The 18,738-nt window shown below is 36.1% G+C and overlaps 1 protein-coding gene across 1 annotated transcript in view; it reads right to left on the bottom strand.

The window, feature by feature from the left end:
• Dcdc1 (doublecortin domain containing 1) overlaps window positions 1-18,738 on the bottom strand; it is a 323,039-nt gene that overhangs the window by 42,337 nt on the left and 261,964 nt on the right. The window contains 2 exon segments of the mRNA XM_070032669.1: window positions 1,555-1,736; window positions 10,074-10,197. Coding sequence (XP_069888770.1) covers window positions 1,555-1,736; window positions 10,074-10,197 — 306 coding nt within the window.

Here is an 18,738-nt window from a genome sequence, read left to right as displayed (position 1 = left end):
TATTTATATTCTTCTAGGTGGGGAGGGGAAGAATGATTCGGATGGTCCTGTACAATGCTTTCTGAGTCAGTAAGGAAAAAAAATGATATCTAGTACAGTTAGACTGTCAAGTGTAGGCCAGTGTATCTTAGTTATCCAGGAATAATTACTTCATGTGGAGAACAAAGCAGCTCTCTGATCTCTAAATACTTGATCATTCAGGACAAATTGTTCCATAAGCCCAGCATACCAACGACACTCAAATTCGCCAAGCTTTCAAAATATGGTTGGATTCCTTGACTGAACCAGGCTTTTTGAAACACTAATGTGATAAAATGCTATCTCTATATAATGCTATCTATATATAACTTTGAGCTAATTGACGTCGAATAAGAAAACAAAATGTAGAAAGAGACAGAAATGATGTGTTGACTTTGGGTGTTTAGAAAAAAGTCATGCATGCTTTAGAGACACTGCCCTCACATTTTACATCCAGTAGAATGAGCTAATTATGAAATGTATGCGTCACAGATTTCAATTTCAGGCTTGACTTTACTTTGAAGATTAATTTTTTACTTTATCATCTTCCCAGGCAGTTCAGTGGACAGCCAATCTGAATGTTACTCATTGTTCAGTGATGTATGAAGTATATTTAATCAATGTGAAGAAAGTAATATTAAACTATTATCAGCAGCCCCAACTATCCTAAATATCTCAGAAGAAAGGTCAAGAGGTAATCTCAGTGGTAATTATATAAGAAACAATGTATTTAACTCATTCTTTCCATCAAAGCTTTTCAATGATCTATTATTCTTTGTCATGAAATGTGATGAAATTAGGGCAGGTGATTTTTCTAAAATTCTAGAGAAATACTGGCTATTTGGGAAGACGTTTTTTTAACTAATTCTATGCCAAGCCCAAAATGTAGATACAAGCTTTTCTACAAACTTTCTGGAAACTATAATTGTTCATGAAGTATTCCAAAGATGCATAACAGCAGCTTCAATTCAGAATCACAAAGTTATATTTAAGAAACAATGTGTGAATTCAGTTATTTTGACATATATTAATAAAACTCAATCAGAAGTGCTACTTCAAAATATACATAAATCATAAAAGTTACTCATTTCTAACTTACTTTTTTTGGGGGGGGGGGGAAGTCCTGTCGTGGGGCCTGAACTCTGGGCCTGGGTGCTGTCCCTCAGCTCTTCAGCTCAAGGCTAGCGCTCTACCACTTGAGCCACAGCGCCACTTTTGGCTTTTTTCTTTTTGCTTATGTGGTGCTGAGGAATTGAACCCAGGGCCTCTGGCATGCAAGGCAAGCGCTCTACCACTGAGCCACCTTCCCAGCCCCCTAACTTACTTTTTATATGTAGCCTTAATCCATAGAGAACAAATTTAGTTCCTAACAGAAACAATTAATTTTCACATCGAATTTCATCTTCAAATATCACTAGGGTAGCCTTCTTTTAAATAAATATATAATGTCCCCCAGAGAAAACACAATGAACAAGGCAGACATCTGTATATACTAGAAAATGTATTTAACAATAAGAATGAATGCGTTGCCCTTACTGTGTCTTCCATCCAGGTGACATGTCTGGACCAATTACAGTAAGGGATCTGTTTTTATCCTTGTCTCCATTCCTCAGAACTCTGAGTTTCATTGGGACCTTCTGATCCAGGGTCTTATAAATAGGCTTCTTCATGGGAGGGCTGTTGGGCACAAGCAGTCCTTCTATTGGCCAATCAAACTCCTTCAGAAAGAAAATATCAAAATGTGAGAGCCACATGTAGAGCCATTTCTAGACTGAAAACATAACTAAACCCACAGCTTATACTGTTAGTATTTCATTCATTCAGCAAAATATGTACTGACTACCTAAGCTATTCTAGACAATGTAAGTTAATGGTTTATTTGCATAAAGTGTGAATTTAATTGTTTCTTAAAAGTAATAACTTTTTAAATAATTCAAATTGTAAATTATTTATTCCCTTTGAGGAAAACATCATTGTGTGAAAACGGAACTGAACTAGCCTAGAATGCTTTTGTAGTCATGTGTGAAGTATCTTTAGCCAATGTGAAGGAAAGAAAAATGAGTGAACCTCCTCTCACAAAAGCCTGACATTACCAATCTATTTTACAAGACTATATTTAGGGAATATAGTAACATCCTCTAAACAAATAGAGTAAAATAGTGAAATAACTTAAACAAATTTTGGGTGTTTCTATTGTAGAATTCAGATACATTGTTGGTATTCATTCACATGATGGTTAATTCATCCATTTCCAAATATTTATTCTTTATTATTTGCCAGGCACAGTACTCGTCACCAAAAATAAAACAATGTACCAGACAAGACAGTCTTCCTGAAGGAATTTATGTACAGAGTTACATTTTGAGAACTTTTGAAAACTTTAGAAAGTTACCTAAAAATAAACTGACAATCACAATAGTGTAAGTGTAGAGTTGTAAGTTGTGAAATGTGATGCAGCCATGTAAGATAATTCAGTGATGCCATACAAGTCACGAAGCCTTGTTAAGAATTAGTGCTTCAGAGGCTGGCTACAAGTTTTTACATCAGTTTTGCCAATGAATCAAACATGAGACTTGAAGGCCAGAGGAAGGCACAGTGGCTCCCTGAGCAGCTGGGGCAATTTGGTAGAGACTATTGCTGCTTACAGAGACAGACACTTGTGCAAGAAGAATACATGGAGAAAAGGGGAGCAGAGATGATATTTAGGCAAGGTCCAAGTTCCTTCCTTCCCCCTTTCCATGTTCCCTCCCTCCCTTCCTTGCTTCTCTCCTTTCTTCCCTCCTTCCTTCTTTCCTTCCTTCCTTCCCTCTTTCCTTTCTTTCTTTTTTTTTCTTTCTTTTTTTTCTTTTTTGTCATGGGGCTTGAACTCTGGGCCTGGGCGCTGTCCCTTAGCTCTTCAACTCAAGGCTAGCGCTCCACCACTTGAGCCACAGCACCACTTCCAGTTTTCTGGTGGTTTACTGGAGATAAGAGTCTCATGGACTTTCCTGCCTGGGCTAGCTTTGGACCTTGATCCTCAGATCTCAGCCTCCTGAGAAGCAAAGATTACAGGTGTGAGCCACTGGCGCTGGGCTCCTTCCCTCTCTTTCTTTTCTTCTTTCCTTTGCCCTTCCATCCTTTCTTTTCCCTTCCTCTTCCCTTTCCCCTTCTTCCTTCCTTCCCTTCTTGCTTCTTTCCCTCTTCCCTTCCTTTCCTCCTTCCCTTTCTTCCTTCCTTCTCCCCCCTTCCTTCCTCACTCACTTCCTGTCTTCTTTTCTTCCTTTCCCATCTGAATAAACAGCTACTCTGTAGCAATCCCAGTAACTGCAATGATTCTCTTTAAAAATATCCTAATTCTAAACAAAGGAGGAGGCTACAATGCTTGATAAGAAATGTACTCATTATCTTGCCCATGTAATTGTAACCCCTCTGTACAGTATTTTCACAATAAAATAAAATAAAAATAAAAATATCCTAATTCTATGCAAGCATAGGTCTATTTCTGTGCATTTTATTCTCTCCAGGGTAGCAGTTCGTTTCCTCCTGTACAGTACCACAATGCTGCATTACAGCAGTTTTATATGTGCTGAGTCTTGATATCAGGTAAAGCAAGTACCTTAACACTTAAGAATCAATTTGATTAGTTTTATAAGTTTGTTTGGAGCATAAATGCTCTATATCAAGTTAAGGAAATTTAAATTAGTTAAGTTTGTTCTTGCCTGCTTGTTGTGTGGGGCTAGAGTGATAATTCAATGATACAGTGCGGAGCTATAATCTGAAGCACTGAAATATTTTTTTCTAGACAATCGAATCATATATAGATTTTGCCCTGTATTTATTAAGTTATATTTACATGACTATTTATACTTCTTTTTCAGTACTGAGCTTTGAACTTAGAGACTCATGCTTACTAGGTAGGTACTCTGCTACTGAGCCACACAGCAACTTTCATTGCTTAGACTTCATCATCTGTCTGCTAATTACACAAGTTGATTTAAAAATTTTTTTAAATTTTCCATTTCTATTTAAATATTGACCAACATGTATTCAAATCAGTCATGATGCATTATCTTTTCTAGAGATTACTGCCTTCAGAATTTTTAAAGGCTTTTATATACATAGTCATATATTCCTTGTGTACTATCTTCCATTAAGGTCACTATCAAGGAATCCCTAGTCTCATTACAGTTGGAAAACAATTTGGCTTTTTCATATTCTGAATGTTTCCCTGTTATATGTTTAGTCAAATTTGACAATAAAGTTACTAAGCCATGGAGTTCTTTTTTTTTTTTTTTTGGAATCAAACCCAGGGCCTCATGCATGCAAGGCAAGTGCTCTACCACTGAGCCACCTTCCCAGCCCCGAGTTCTTTTTTTTTTAATTTTTTTATTGTGAAAATACTGTACAGAGGGGTTACAGTTACATGATCAAGGTTGCTCATTGTTGCCTCCTCCTTTGTTTTTCCCCTACTATCCCTTCCCTCCCAACCTCCCCAGCTACGCCCCCCCACCCTCCATTTCCCCCCAGCCCCCAATCACCTCTGCCTAAATTGTAAAGTTCATTTTTCGACATAGTGTCTTGTATATCTCACTATTGCAATAGGTCAATCTATATCCCTATTTAAACAATTTGTTTTACCTTTCCCTTCCCCAAATTATACCAACGTCATAAACACTGCAAATGGGTTATACCATCAGGGAGGGACATACAAAGCAACAAAAAAAAAAATCACATGGTACCTTATATATATGTTAGAAACAATAGCAAGAAAGAAAAAAACACTTGTGTCCCTATCTTGGGGTTCATTTAGCTTAACATCATCTTATCTGACCTTTTCTGCTTGTCCCAGACATATACTAGTTATTGCAAATAAGGGAAACCATGGGACCTATGTTTCTTTGGGCCTGACTTACTTCACTTAATATAATTTTTTCCAAGTCTTTCCATTTCCTAACAAATGGGGTGATGTCATTCTTTCTGATGGAGGCATAGAATTCCATTGTGTGTGTGTATATATATATATATATATATATATATATATATATATATATATGCCACATTTTTTTGGTCTATTCATCTACTGAGGGGCATCTGGGTTGGTTCCATATCTTAGCTATAGTAAATAATGCTGCAATAAACATAGTTATGCGGGTAGCCCTACTGCATTGTTGGTGGGAGTGTAAACTTGTTCAACCACTTTGGAAAGTAGTATGGAGGTTAGTGGAGTATGGGCTTTCAGTCTCACCAAGATGCTTTTTTATTTTTTTTTCAGTTGTGGAGCTTCAGAGCCTGGGTCCCTGAGCCTCTTTGTGCTCAAGGATAGTGCTCTACCATTTATCCATAGCACCACTTCCAGTTTTTCAGTGGTTAATTGGAGAAAATAGTCTCACAGGGACTTTTCTTCCTGGGCTGGCTTCTAATGGTGATCAGTCTCCTGAGAATTACAGGTGTGAGCCATTGGCCCCAAGCTACCAAGGTGCCTTTTTGATACATTGCTGTTGTCTAACAATTTGATTATTTTATTCCTCTAAACCATTACACTTACTGGTATAAATTTTGTACTAGGCCTTTAATGTCTTAATCTCTCAGCAACTCTCAGACTCAATATCTTCTGAAATGGGTAAGTGTTTGGGCTTTGGAGCTCGACTGCTATATTGAATCTCTGACCTGTTACTCTATTACAACCTGGAGCAAACCTTTCACAGAAAACATCTGGACACCGGTACATAAACTCTTCCTCTTCTCTCCCAAGAGAAACCTTGCTGATACTGTCATTTCAATGGATTCTTGGAAGACTGCATGGTCATAGTTCTCATATTGGCTCTCCTTCTTTAGCTACTCATTCCTTACCCCAATCCCTAATACAACATCTGTACCATTAGCCTCAAATAATTCTGAAAGAATCTAAGCAAAGACATCCAACATAAATTAAAGGCGGGAGAAGTTTCCTAAGGGGATATAGGTACCAATATCCACAAAAGAGGGAAGTCATGTTAGGCAGTCAGAAACATGGCCACAATAAAGGCAGTCCTAGGGAGATGCAATCAACACAAGAAAGATGAAGCTAACTGCCACTGGGGAGTTGGGGTGCATGGTAGACCAGTGCAGAGGAACAGGCATAGCCCTTAGTTTGTGTATGGAAGAGAATGTATTTTTTCCCAAAGCTAGTATAGCCAGCCTTGAACAGAACAATTTTAACAATCTCGCAATTATACTGAAAACACATGTTTTAAATAAACTATAAACAAAATCTGAAAGTTGTGAAATGTAAATATTCTGAAATGACATCTCATTATGATGTGCTAATTTGTGAGCTGGGTTTGTAAATAACAACTGCATTTAATTAAGGGAATAACAATATAAATAAGTGTTCAGAAAAGGTGAGGATTTTCCAGATTAATGCTTCTTCCTTCTGTATTTAATGTAACATTTTGCATAGCAAAAAATTAATACAATGACAATGAGATTAGCTTACTCTACTCCTAAATTTAAAAAAAAACTTGGTTTTAAAGAAACTTATTTTATTCCTGTTCTTCATTGAAGATCTGTATCCTGTGTAGAAATTAAATTGCAAATTAAACTATCAAGTGTCCATTGCCTAGGAAAGGAGCAATGTGGCATTCTTTTCCGTTAGTATGGTTATTGAGAAAAAGTAACAAAAGTTACATCACTGGATGTTTTCATCTGACACTATGAAATTGTGTAAAGGTTACAGTTAAGGTGAGAGGAGGTAGCAGGGTGGGGTGGAATTATAGAACTTCTAATAGTCAAGTTTGGGATCAGTCTGTAACTACTCTGCAAACATTACAACTTGATTCAGAGCAAATCAACTTTTGTACTATTTTTAGACATGAGAGATCAAGTAAAAGCTAAATAAATAATTGGGAGAAATGAGGGAGAAAAATCTCATTAAAATGACTTCCACGTTGAAGCTTCTCAATAAAATAACTGATACATCTTTTTAAACCGTGGAAGAGAAACAGATTTCCACGCTTAGTGTCTGAATCTGACAATTTCATGCACTCCAGAGGTGGATCAAAGATTTTTTTTCAATATCCCACACCTGTGTTTCCCAGGAACATGTATGACTTGTACTGTCTTAGGCCCTAGCTGATTTCAGATCTTTTATTGTCTCCAACTTGTCTCCTGACAGGCAGCCATTGTGGATATACTCACTTTAGCATCATTCATTCAGCAAACCTAAGAAGTCTTCTCTGTGAGTCATCATAAAAACTTCAAATACATGAAAATTAGCTGGGCTTCAAAACTTTTCAAATGTATGTGCCTCCAATGTTAATTCTTCTTTTAAGATATTTTAGTTCCTGTCCTAACAATGAAGGCACTTTTACTGTGAGAAATTCAGTCTTGGGATAATGAAGAACAAAACCATGGATAATTAAAGCTTCAACAATGCAGCTTCTACCCCTCCATCTTCTCAGCTGGAATTTGAATGTTCTGATTCATTTTGTTACTGACTTTTTTCTCTATGTTCATGGCAGAGTTCTTTTTTTTCTCACTTCTTTGTTGTAAACAAAGACAGCATGTGTTTGTTTGGGGTATCTCCTCTTAAACAATGACCTTGGTTTCTTAACTATGTTGGTCTTATTTCATCTGTTATTTTAAATGTGTATGTACCAGTACTGGGACTTGAACTTGGGGCCTGGGTGCTGTTTCTTAGCTTTGTCATTCAAAAGTGATGCTCTACTACTTGAGCCACAATTCTACTTCTGGTATTTGCTGGTTAATTGGAGCTAAGAGTCACACAGACTGTTCTGCTCTAGCTGGCTTTGAACTGTAATCCTCAGTTCTCAGCTTCCTGGGTAATGAGGATTACAGACGTGAGTTGAGTTACTCCCATTACTCCCACCAGCTTCGTCTGTTTGTTATTAACAAGAATTCCTCCATATCCATAATTACATGGTTTGCTTTTAAGCATGTACTTTTCCTCCTCCTTCCACTCAAGGTGGATTTCGAAATGTACACAAAGTTTCAAAACCCATATCCCATTGGTAAAGGTTTCCGATCTACATATAGGGACTTTGGCTATCCTAGATTCACCAGACACTTTAAAGTATTTTGTCCTGTTTGGCTATGATGCAACTCCATCCCTCAGCAGATCAATATATTCTATACTTTTACCTCTCTTTTGTCCATCATGGGAAGCCTGAGGACACAAATATTAATTTAGTATTTAGAAATTTTAAGATCGTTACCCACTAGCACATTTCAAATGTTTGAGCCTTTTCAAACTAACTTTTCTAGTGATTCTATCCTTGACTATGAAAATCCATTACTGCTCACCTTCAATTGTTTAAATTTGTACCTGCTCAAGACATAACTTTTTCTCCAGTGTGTGAGCCTATACCTCAGCACTCCTATAAATGCACCAGTGATTTTAGTTGCAGACGAAACCAAGGGAATACGTTAATCTTTTGTTTTTATACAACTTTAATATCTTTTTAAATATTGATGTCTCCAGATATGTGAAATACTACTTGTGCATAAAAGTTTCCACTGACTTCTGGGATGAATACTATTTAAAAGTGAAATCTGTTCTCAGATCAGTGGTCACCAGGAAGAGGTAAACATATTTTGACATTAATGCCACCTGTTTAGTGTCTAAGACACTAAAAAGTTAATTCCAGACTTTTGTCCTAGTTTACACTGGACATACTGATCTCTCCATGCCACCTTTCCACTGCTGGGTCCACACTGGCTCTCCCTAGTGCCACAAACCCTGTATGTCAGACACATCCATTCATCCAGCCAGGGAGCAGACTGTTCCCTGAGCCACCTCTCCAATCCACAGATCCAAATGCAGGAAAGAATCTAAAAACCTGAAGCAAGATAAAGAAGAAATCTTCTCTTCAATATATTATGGTGAAATCATAGAATATCAAAGAAAAAAGAGATAAAAGACAGCCAGAAAGAAAAGACAGCTGAGATGACTTTCAGGTGAAAGTATTTAGAATGATGGCTGAGTTTTCCATGACAAAATGGGAGGCAGAAATCATGGGTGATATATTTAGTCAGCTAAGCACAAATATCTGACTTGAATGAAAGAATTTATAAGAACTGAAAGTATTCACTATCTCTCACTAACAATTAAAAGAAGAATATGTCACAAAAAAGGAAAATAACCCTAGGTGGACAGACTGACATATAAAAACTAATTACAACAAGGAAAGTTTTGGGACGAATGTAAATATACATCAACTGCACACAACATTCATACCTTGTGGAAATGAGTTAAAAGGTAAACTCATATTGTAATAACAGCCTCTTTTACAAATCATAGAATTAAAGCTAACTATTCTAATATTCTTAGTTACTTGAGAGAAGATGACTTTGCATTTTGATTACTCATCTTTGTCAACTAAAATGTTCAGGAAACAAACAAAAGGATGTAAACGCAGGGCATATTTTCAAAAGTAGTGAATGGGAAAAAGCCAATAAAACCCAAAAAATAATACTAAAAAAGATAGAGAAACAGAAATGGCAAGACAAATAGGAAGCAAATTATAATCTAAATATATCTGCAATTACAATATATAGAAAAGACTAATACCATAGGTTAGAGAAAAGGTTGTCAGACAAAGTTCTTAAGGTAACTGTTAGCTATCTTATAACTATTTGTTATTGGGGATCCTTCCAAGCCAGAACATACAAAATCAGAAAATAAAAGGACACAGAGAACATATACTAATAACCTAAAGCATTGGGATATTTTATGAATACTAGATAACTGAGACTTGTTAGTACTAGAAAGAGTACATAATGATAAAAAATTGAATTTGTCAAGGAGAAATAATATTTTGAGAGTGTTGGTGCCTAAGAACTATATTTCAAAATATAAAAAGTAAAATTTGATGGATTTCAAGAAGATATAGGTATATGTTTCCATGGTGAAAGACTTAATTACATCTTTCTAAAACACTATAGAATTACCAAGTTTTATCTTTTGCGCTGTAATCCAAAAAGTACATGGAAAGTACATGGGAGTTCTCAGAAGGCTGACCATACTGTGAGCCTGAAAGCAAATACCAATAACCATGTTCCATACTCCCCCATACTACCTCATTGATCTGGCCATTGGGGAGGATGGGCCACATATAAGTAAGTTTGTTCCACAGAGGATTGTCAACTTTGGAATGTTTCCATTGGCCGGGCTTACTGGTGCCTTCATGTTTTATGGCCCACCTAAAATAAAACAAAAGATAAAAATGAATGAAGCAAGGATAAATGTCGTTGTAACATATTCATTTTTCATTGAGTGTGTGCTATGTACTCAGTGAAGACACAGTTTGATTAAAAGCCCCAATTTGATTATTTGCTGTTTAAATAAAAGCAAAAATTGGAATTTATTTCAAGATAAAAGAATGTGTTTTAAAAATCAGGAAAGCAAAGAATGACATTGCCCCATTTGTTAGGAAATGGAAAGACTTGGAAAAAATTATATTAAGTGAAGTAAGCCAGGCCCAAAGAAACATAGGTCCCATGGTTTCCCTTATTTGCAATATCTAGTATATGTCTGAGTCAAGCAGAAAAGTCAGATAAGCTGATGTTAGGGAAATGAACCCTAAGATATGTATTCAAATGTTTTTTTTCTTTCATGGGAGTGTTTCTAACACATTTATAAGATTATTTCTTTGTTGCTTTTTATGTCCCTCCCCTACGGTATAACCCCTGCTTTCACTGTATTTGATGTCGGTAAAAAGGGAAAAAAACAAATTGGTTAGTGATATAGGTGGACCCATCGCAACAATTAGATGTACAAGTTGTTATGTTGAAAATGAACTTTACAACTTTGGTGTGGGGGGGGAGGGGAGAAGGGTTGGGTGGGAGGGTGTGGGGGAAGATGGGAAGGGATGGGAAGGGGAAACAAAGGAGGAGGCTTGATAAGAAATGTACTCATGGGCTGGGAAGATGGCTCAGTGGTAGAGCGCTTGCCTTGCATGCCTGAGGCCCTGGGTTCGATTCCTTAGCACCACATAAGCAAAATGAAAAAAGCCGGAAGTGGAGCTGTGACTCAAGTGGTAGAGCTCTAGCCTTGAGCTGAAGAGCTGAGGGACAGCGCCCAGGCCCAGAGTTCAGGCCCCACAACCGGACCCCCAAAAAAAGAAAAAGAAAAAGAAAAAAAGAAATGTACTCATTATCTTGCCCATGTAATTGTAACCCCTCTGCACAGTATTTTCACAATAAAATAAATAAATAAATAAATAAATAAATAAATAAATAAACAAATAAATAAACAAACAAATAAATAAAAGAAACATGAAAAGCATGAGGAAATCAGAGATGGCAATTTCCTGATTTTTAAAAAATAATAAATGTCCACCATTGAAGGCCAGAAAAAAAAAATCAGGAAAGCATGTCTAAATTAAAGCAAAAGTACAAAGTTGTAATAGAGAGTTTTGAGGATGGGAAGGGATGGGAAGGGGAAACAAAGGAGGAGGCTACAATGCTTGATAAGAAATGTACTCATTATCTTGCCCATGTAATTGTAACCCCTCTGTACAGTATTTTCACAATAAAAAATTAATTAAAAATAAAAAATAATAGAGAGATTTGAAGCAAAAGGAAAATTAGAATATCAATCATTATATAATATCAATACTAATATAGGGAAAAAAAGACAAGTAAAGCACTTTGAAAGAAAAACTGGAAACATCTACACAAGTATTATGGGAGAGTTTATTACATGACTAATAGTTTACAAACTACCAGGCAATTTTTCTTTCTACAGTTCTGGAAATTAAACCTGTGGCCTCACTTATGCTAGGCTATCATTCTACTGATGAACTAATAATGTCTTCAGCCTGTAAATTTTTTAATAAGAAAAAGACGTATGAATGTTCTCTGCCAACACAAAACATGTCTTTCTCAACAATTCCTAGTTCCAACATTTAAAACATTTGCACAAAGTAAACATCAATACAGTTTTAAGATGAAAATTTGCACATACTGTGTAGTGAATGCTAAAATAAAAAATAGATAAATGAAACATTACATTTAACTATTTCAAGGGCATAATTGCAAAACTGCCATTCTTTTTCTCAAAGTAGTATTTTACCAGATGGAGGTGGGATAACATAAACATTGTTTAACAAGCAATGAAAATTATGTAAACAAAACCATATAGGATGCATTAAGAACTATAGCCAAAGCAAATTCAAATGTAAACTGCTTGTTTATAGAAAACTAAATAGAGAAGATAAGCTTATTATGAATTAAATTCTGTTTATTTGAAATATATATAATTATCCCATAGAAAATAAATGAAGATAAATTAGAAATCAGACCCTTACTAAAATGGTTTAAAAATACTTTTAAATCAAAAAGTAACAAATCTTTTGCAAATAAATTCAGATTGATAAAAAAGCATAAAACAAAACAGAAAAACTGAGCTAAATATTTAATACAGAGAAGATTAAAATTGAGAATATAGCTGGATGCTGATGCCTTATGCTTCTAATTCTAGCTTTCTAGCTAGACTTTCTAGCTAGACTGAGATCTAGAGAATTGTGGTTAGAACAAATGTTCACATGATTTAACCTCCAAAAACTTAGTTTGGAGGCATAGCTCAAGTAATAAGGCATCAGCTGAGACAGTAAGCCAAACAAGTGTTAAGGCCCTGAGTTCAAATTCTGTTACTGGCAAAAAGAAAAAAATTTTCTACCACAGATGATGGCTATTGAAGCCTGAAATTTTCCTAAGATTGCCCATCCCCAGTCAAAACCACTGGTAGTGATTTGCCTTATACTCAAGACCCAGGTTTTCCAAAGCAGTATATCTTATTTTTATTTTAAAGTTATTTTTATCTTATCACCATCATTACTGGGTAGGCATTTCTTTAACATTTATCTTGGGGCAAGTCACCTTCTCTATGTATTTTATTTCAAGGTAATAAAAAAATCACTACCAATATTTGTTGGCTCCTGCCTATAATCCTAGCTACTCAGGAGGCTGATATCTGAGGATCACAGTTTAAAGCTAGCCCGGGCAAGAAAGTCTGTGAGACTCTTATCTCAAATTAACTACCAAAAAAGCTGGAAATGGAACTGTGGCTCAAGTGATAAAATGCTAGCCTTGAGGGACAGTATGCAGACCATGAGTTCCCGCTCCAGAACCAGAGGAAAATAAAGAACCCCCCCCCATGTTGATTTGTATAACATAAAGCAATTATTGAGGCTAAACTAGAAAAAGCAGTGTGAAGTGGCCATGAAAACTGAGCCCTATCCTGAGCTGAGTGTAGCCATGCCCTCTGCAACCTACAGCAAGAAGATGCCTCGCTTGCTTTTGTGCAGCCAGGCTCAAGGGGTTTCACTATTTCCTCTGCTTTCCACTATTTCCCTGTTCTCATGGAGGTTTCCTCTATATTTATGTGATAGATGTAAGAAAGACTCAAACATGGTTCACAAAGTCTGGCTTGCCAAAGGGCCTAAGTCATGTTGGCACTGGTCAGAGTATACCACTGCCACATTACAATACCACTTAGTGTGGCTCTGAATGACAGAGATAAAAAATCATAATTGGTCCTGAATAGGCTGAGCTGTGACAACACTTGGTGTACTTTGTATATAAAACAAGAGCTAACCAAAGGTATCTTAATTTATGGGGCAGTGATGACTATTTTGGCTTATTGATGAAGAAACTTAGGAAAACAAAACAGTAAAATAATGTTTTGGGGGAAGTTATGGGGGAGGGTAATTCGTTGATGGACTTAGGGGGAGGAGGGCACAAAGTAAATGGATTTTTATTCCTCATATTAACTCACTAGGAGTTCATCCACACAGTAGAGGCTTTCATCAATCTAGTGAACAGAACGCTCATAGACCCCTGTCACAATATCCCACTACTGGCCTAGTACCACACATAATATCTCCTCAGGAAAAGAAATGTATTTTATGTCAAAGGAGGTTAAACAGTGAAGCACAGCATCCATTTGTCTTACACTATACATTAGTACCAAGAAGTAGCTGCCTTGACTGAATGGTGAAATAGCTTTGAAGTCTAAACTAAGGATCCAGCTTGGGGACTATTTGCTCCAGTGCAGTGATGGTGAAGGTATGAGACCCAGAGGCATCTTGCAGGAATTGTTTAGAATGTCTGTGCCCAGTCAGAGTCCGGTAAGGGCAAGGAAATTAAGGACTGGGACTTCTAAGGAATAAAGCACTGGACAAAGTAATGCAGACCAGCCAAAATGAGATAGCTAAGAATAAATTTAAAGTGGATGGAAGAGGAGTGATTGAAGCCAAACCATTAGGACTGTGAGGATTGAAGCGTGACTTGTTAATGCTTTGTGAGCCATTTTAGGATAATCCAACAGATGACCACACTGACTTACCAGACTGCCATCTCTTCTCTTGAGAGGAAAGCATCTTACTGATGCTCTTATTAATGGCACCTTGCTCTGCATCGTATCGACAGTATCTTATTCCCTTATGCAATCTGGGTATCAAGAGAGTGTGCATGGATCTGAGGGGCCTAAGCGGTGGGTTATAAGTGGCCCCAGTTTTTGTGTCTCACCCAATTGCCTCTGCTCCATGGGCCTTCCAGTTCCATCTGCTCACAGAAGGTCTTCAGCTACAACTGTGATCACTTCACTTTCTACCAGTGTCCACTTTCTCATGTGCTTCCAGTGAGAGGGTTAAGTTTTGGGCAAAGCCTCTTTGCTCCTGAGGAATCACAGTGCTCCATTTTCTAAGCATGAACCAGTCCTACTATTTCCAGAGTCAAATGAAATTTTGACCTGTGAGGCACAGAATCTGACTCCCCTAGAGACTAACTAAAAGGTCTTGGAAGGATCAGTAATATAACTCATAAATGAGGGGGAGGAGTGAATATCCCCAGTGAAACAAGAAGGAGTTGGAGTGATGGTATGAAACCTGTAACCACAGGCTTGTAAGTTCAAGGCTAGCATGGGCTAAATAGTGAGCTTAAGACCAGTCTGTGCTGTGTAGCAAGACTCTGTCTAAAAACTAAAACAAAACAACAAAATAAAACCATATGAAATTAGAAGTCCATAACAAACAACTTAGCACTTAATTTCTCACTTCTCTGTTGCACTTTGATGTTTCTTTCACTTTTTCTGACACAGGATTGTACCTTCCAATAAAACTTCACCATACAAACTCTTCCCTAGACAACTAGAATTAGAACATCAAAGACAGGAGTAGAGACAATGGAAATCTGTAGCACACCACAGTAGTACCAAGTAGTATACATTGCCATAATAGAAACTAAGCTAAATCTAAATAATCTTTGGCCAAGTTGGGTGCTGGGAATAGGTCTTGATCTTCAATTATAAATACTAAAAAAAAACAAAAACCCGTAACTGTTTATCTGTACCTAATGCACTTATAATTTATAGATGTATACATGATTAAAGTAAACTTTTCAGCTTACTTCCAAAGATTTTCAAGAAGGAACAGAAAACATTCATTGAACTTCTGGTTACAGCGCCTACATAACTTCAACCCATCAGGGTGTCTTTAAAATGAGCTGGTCAAGTTCAAGTTACACTGTTAATAAACATTCACATAGAGCAAAGGCCATTAAACTGCAGAGTTCTGGCACAGCATGAGCTTTTATGTAAAAGCAATAGACCTTTTAATATTCTGCATTATAAATGAAGGGCTGACAGACCCTTAAATGTAATGGCACTAGCAGGCCCAGCTATAATGACAGTACATGTGCATAACATAAATTAGAACTTTACAATCACTAAGGTCTCTGAAGTCCCAATTCTTAAAAGCCAGCACTAGGTGGAGACAGTGATTCATGTAATGCATGCAAGCTGTCTTTCTTGCCTCTAAAGAGCTTCTGTTTAACATCTTCAATTTTTATCGTCCATGTAAAGCAGGGTATTTTTGAACAACTGGTATTTTAAATAGAAACATGATAGAAAACAAAACTTTGTCAGTGTTGGAAAGACCTATTTGAAAATGCATGCTCTCGAAATAGTCAAAGAAGTCCCAAAGGCAATTTTCTTAAATCATGCCTTTAAAACTCTTCTGTTTCATTAAAGGTAAAATTCTATTTATGTTACTTTATGAGGATCAATTCCTATGACTGGAATTATAACACCTTTTCAGATTTATCTGAGTCAAAAGGAACAAAATTTTAAGCCCTTCAATATTCAATTGACAGACATCAAAAAGTCTAAAATTGATCCTAAGAATTTTAATCTGACCAACCACCAGAATGATCCATTCACCTTATTTTATGAAGCAATGGAAAATAGAAACACATTTGATGATGATTTCAGAGTCTATTGTCTTGATGGAACCATAACACTGTGGCAGGACATAAACATTTGTGCAGAAAGGTATTATTTGGCACTCTTGAAAATCAATAGCAAAATAAAACAAAACTAAATATCACCTAGTTGAAAGGGAAATAGCCTTTTGTGTATTCTACCAGGACTCAATTATATTGTTTCCAACAATGTAATGAACACAGTAATAAAATGATACAATATATAATTTGGGTCTGATATTGTAAATAGTACTCAGATAAATTCCAGCCCAAATCAGCAGTGTCTTACAAACATGCATATAAAACTGATCAGTTTCACTTTCCATGACTGTGACAGAAACTCTTTAACTTTGTGCTTAAAGGACTAATTTACTTAATTGATCATTTTCTACTTTTAAGATTATCTAAGCCATGAGATTATACCAGCTAGAATTCATCTGTAATTAAAATTGCAAGATTCCTGAGAAACAGTGAACAGCATGCTATTCACACAGCACAGTAATGAATTTCATGCGTTGATCTGACAGTATTTTGTAAGATTAACTGTAAGTAGTCCATCTCTCTAAAAAGGCGATAAGAAAAATCTTATCCTCTACTTTGTTGAATGTCTACTTTGTATAACTACTTAAAGATAAAAAACACATGGCTAAAAATAGGAGGATAAGACATTGACAGATTGTAGAAAAATAGTAACAATGATGTACTTTGATAAGATTTGATAATAGCCTAATCAAATCCCATTGATTTGAACTGTTTTGAAGCTCTCTAAGGTTAGAATCTTCAAAGGCCCCCTATATAGAGAGTAACTTAGTACTCTATACAGTGAGGAAATCATTCAAAATCAAGAAACACCTACACTCAAGCTAATTTTAAACTCTAAGGGCTAGAAGATGTTAGATACATACTTGAAGATTTGGAACTATTAAATAAATGTGTCTCTAATTTTTTTAGCCAGTATTGCTTAAAAATATTTCAAACTATATTTAAATCACATTTTCACTGAATATTAAAAGCAAACTCATTGAATTACATACATAATTAAATTTAATGTTCACATTTTAAATAACTTTATCCAAATAAAAGGCACTAAGGACTGCAGCATTTTCAACCAGTATACTAAAGTTTATAAAGATTAAGTATATCTTTGTAATATTTAGTACTAATATGTAGAATTTTTCATTTACCTTATTTTATATTCCTTTTTGCTCCATCTATTTACATTATTTTGACAATTAGGAAATTAGTTAGCATAGAGACCAGATTTTAATGGTAATTATGTGCTAAAGGGAAGAACTTTAAAATCATGATCCACCTTACATAACTGGTCATTTCAACAAAAGGATATTTACTTCATCAGAATTTCCACTATTTATATATTATTTTCTTGTCAGCTAAAGATTACTGATTAGACCCTTTAACACAAAAGATTTTATTGGTGGTGATGGTAGTGGTGGTGGTGGTTTGTTTTTGTGATGGTCCTGGGCTTGAACTCATGGACTGGGTGCTCTCCCTGAGAATTTTTGCTCAATTCTAACATCACTTGAGCCATAGTTCCACTTCTGCCATTTTGGAGGTGACTAACTGGAGGCAAGAGTCTCACTGATTTTCCTGCCAGGACTGGCTTTAAACCTACGTCCTCAGAACTCAGCCTCCTGAGTAGCTAGGATTACAGGCAAGAGCCATTGGCACCTGGCTCTACAATAGTATTTTTAAAGATCAGTTTCAAAGATGGCAGAAAATTATGATTTGTTTAAATGATAATTATCAACAGAAAGAACCTATTGAGTCTAGAAAGGTAAATAAGTGTACAGGTAGACATAAAGCCGATTCAAACATCAGTTTGAAATTTGCTTTTACCTGCTCTTTTTTCTTCTTCTTGGTTTTCTAGTTGAGCTCCTGGCTATTTAGATTCTGGATACATAGAAGTAATCTATATTCAATACTAAAACCCTATCATTATCTCCTATACTCAGAGATTTTTATGCTTGGTATAAAAAACAAAGCTCCCTTTACAAGTAAAGTCCTTACCAAGTGTAAGATTTGTTAAAAGAAACAATTCTTCCTCAAAATATTTCTTTAAGCTGAAACCCCACTGATCTGTGAGTTCCTGAGTCTGCTGTGTTTATCACCTAGATGGGATGGATAGATTAGCTTGGCATATGAGACGGCAGGGTATAAATTTCCCTAAAGTTTTTATTTCTATTTTGTGCAAGTAAGGAAAAGATACCCTGCCTATTGAGGAACCTGTTCTCTTCCCCTAACACGAGGCTAAACATTACAGGAACTCCAAAGAACTTTGAAAGAGCTTCTTCCCATGGAAAAGTTATATAGCTTTTCAAAAGGAAGCCAATTTTATGCCTGGAAAATCTGAAAATAGTACAAGGCACATTAGAGTGAAAGAGAAATAATGCTTTTAACAAAGAGTTGAAAGAAGTACCCTAGAGGAAAAGAAAATGTTATGAGGTTTTTTAAGTAAGTTTT

The sequence above is a fragment of the Dipodomys merriami genome, unplaced genomic scaffold (genome assembly GCF_024711535.1).
Source record: "Dipodomys merriami isolate MVZ:Mamm:240054 unplaced genomic scaffold, mDipMer1.0.p SCAF_21, whole genome shotgun sequence".
In the NCBI taxonomy this organism is placed as follows: Eukaryota; Metazoa; Chordata; class Mammalia; order Rodentia; family Heteromyidae; genus Dipodomys; species Dipodomys merriami.
The sequence above is the reverse complement of the archived record's forward strand: the minus strand, read 5'-3'. Positions and strand labels throughout refer to the sequence as shown.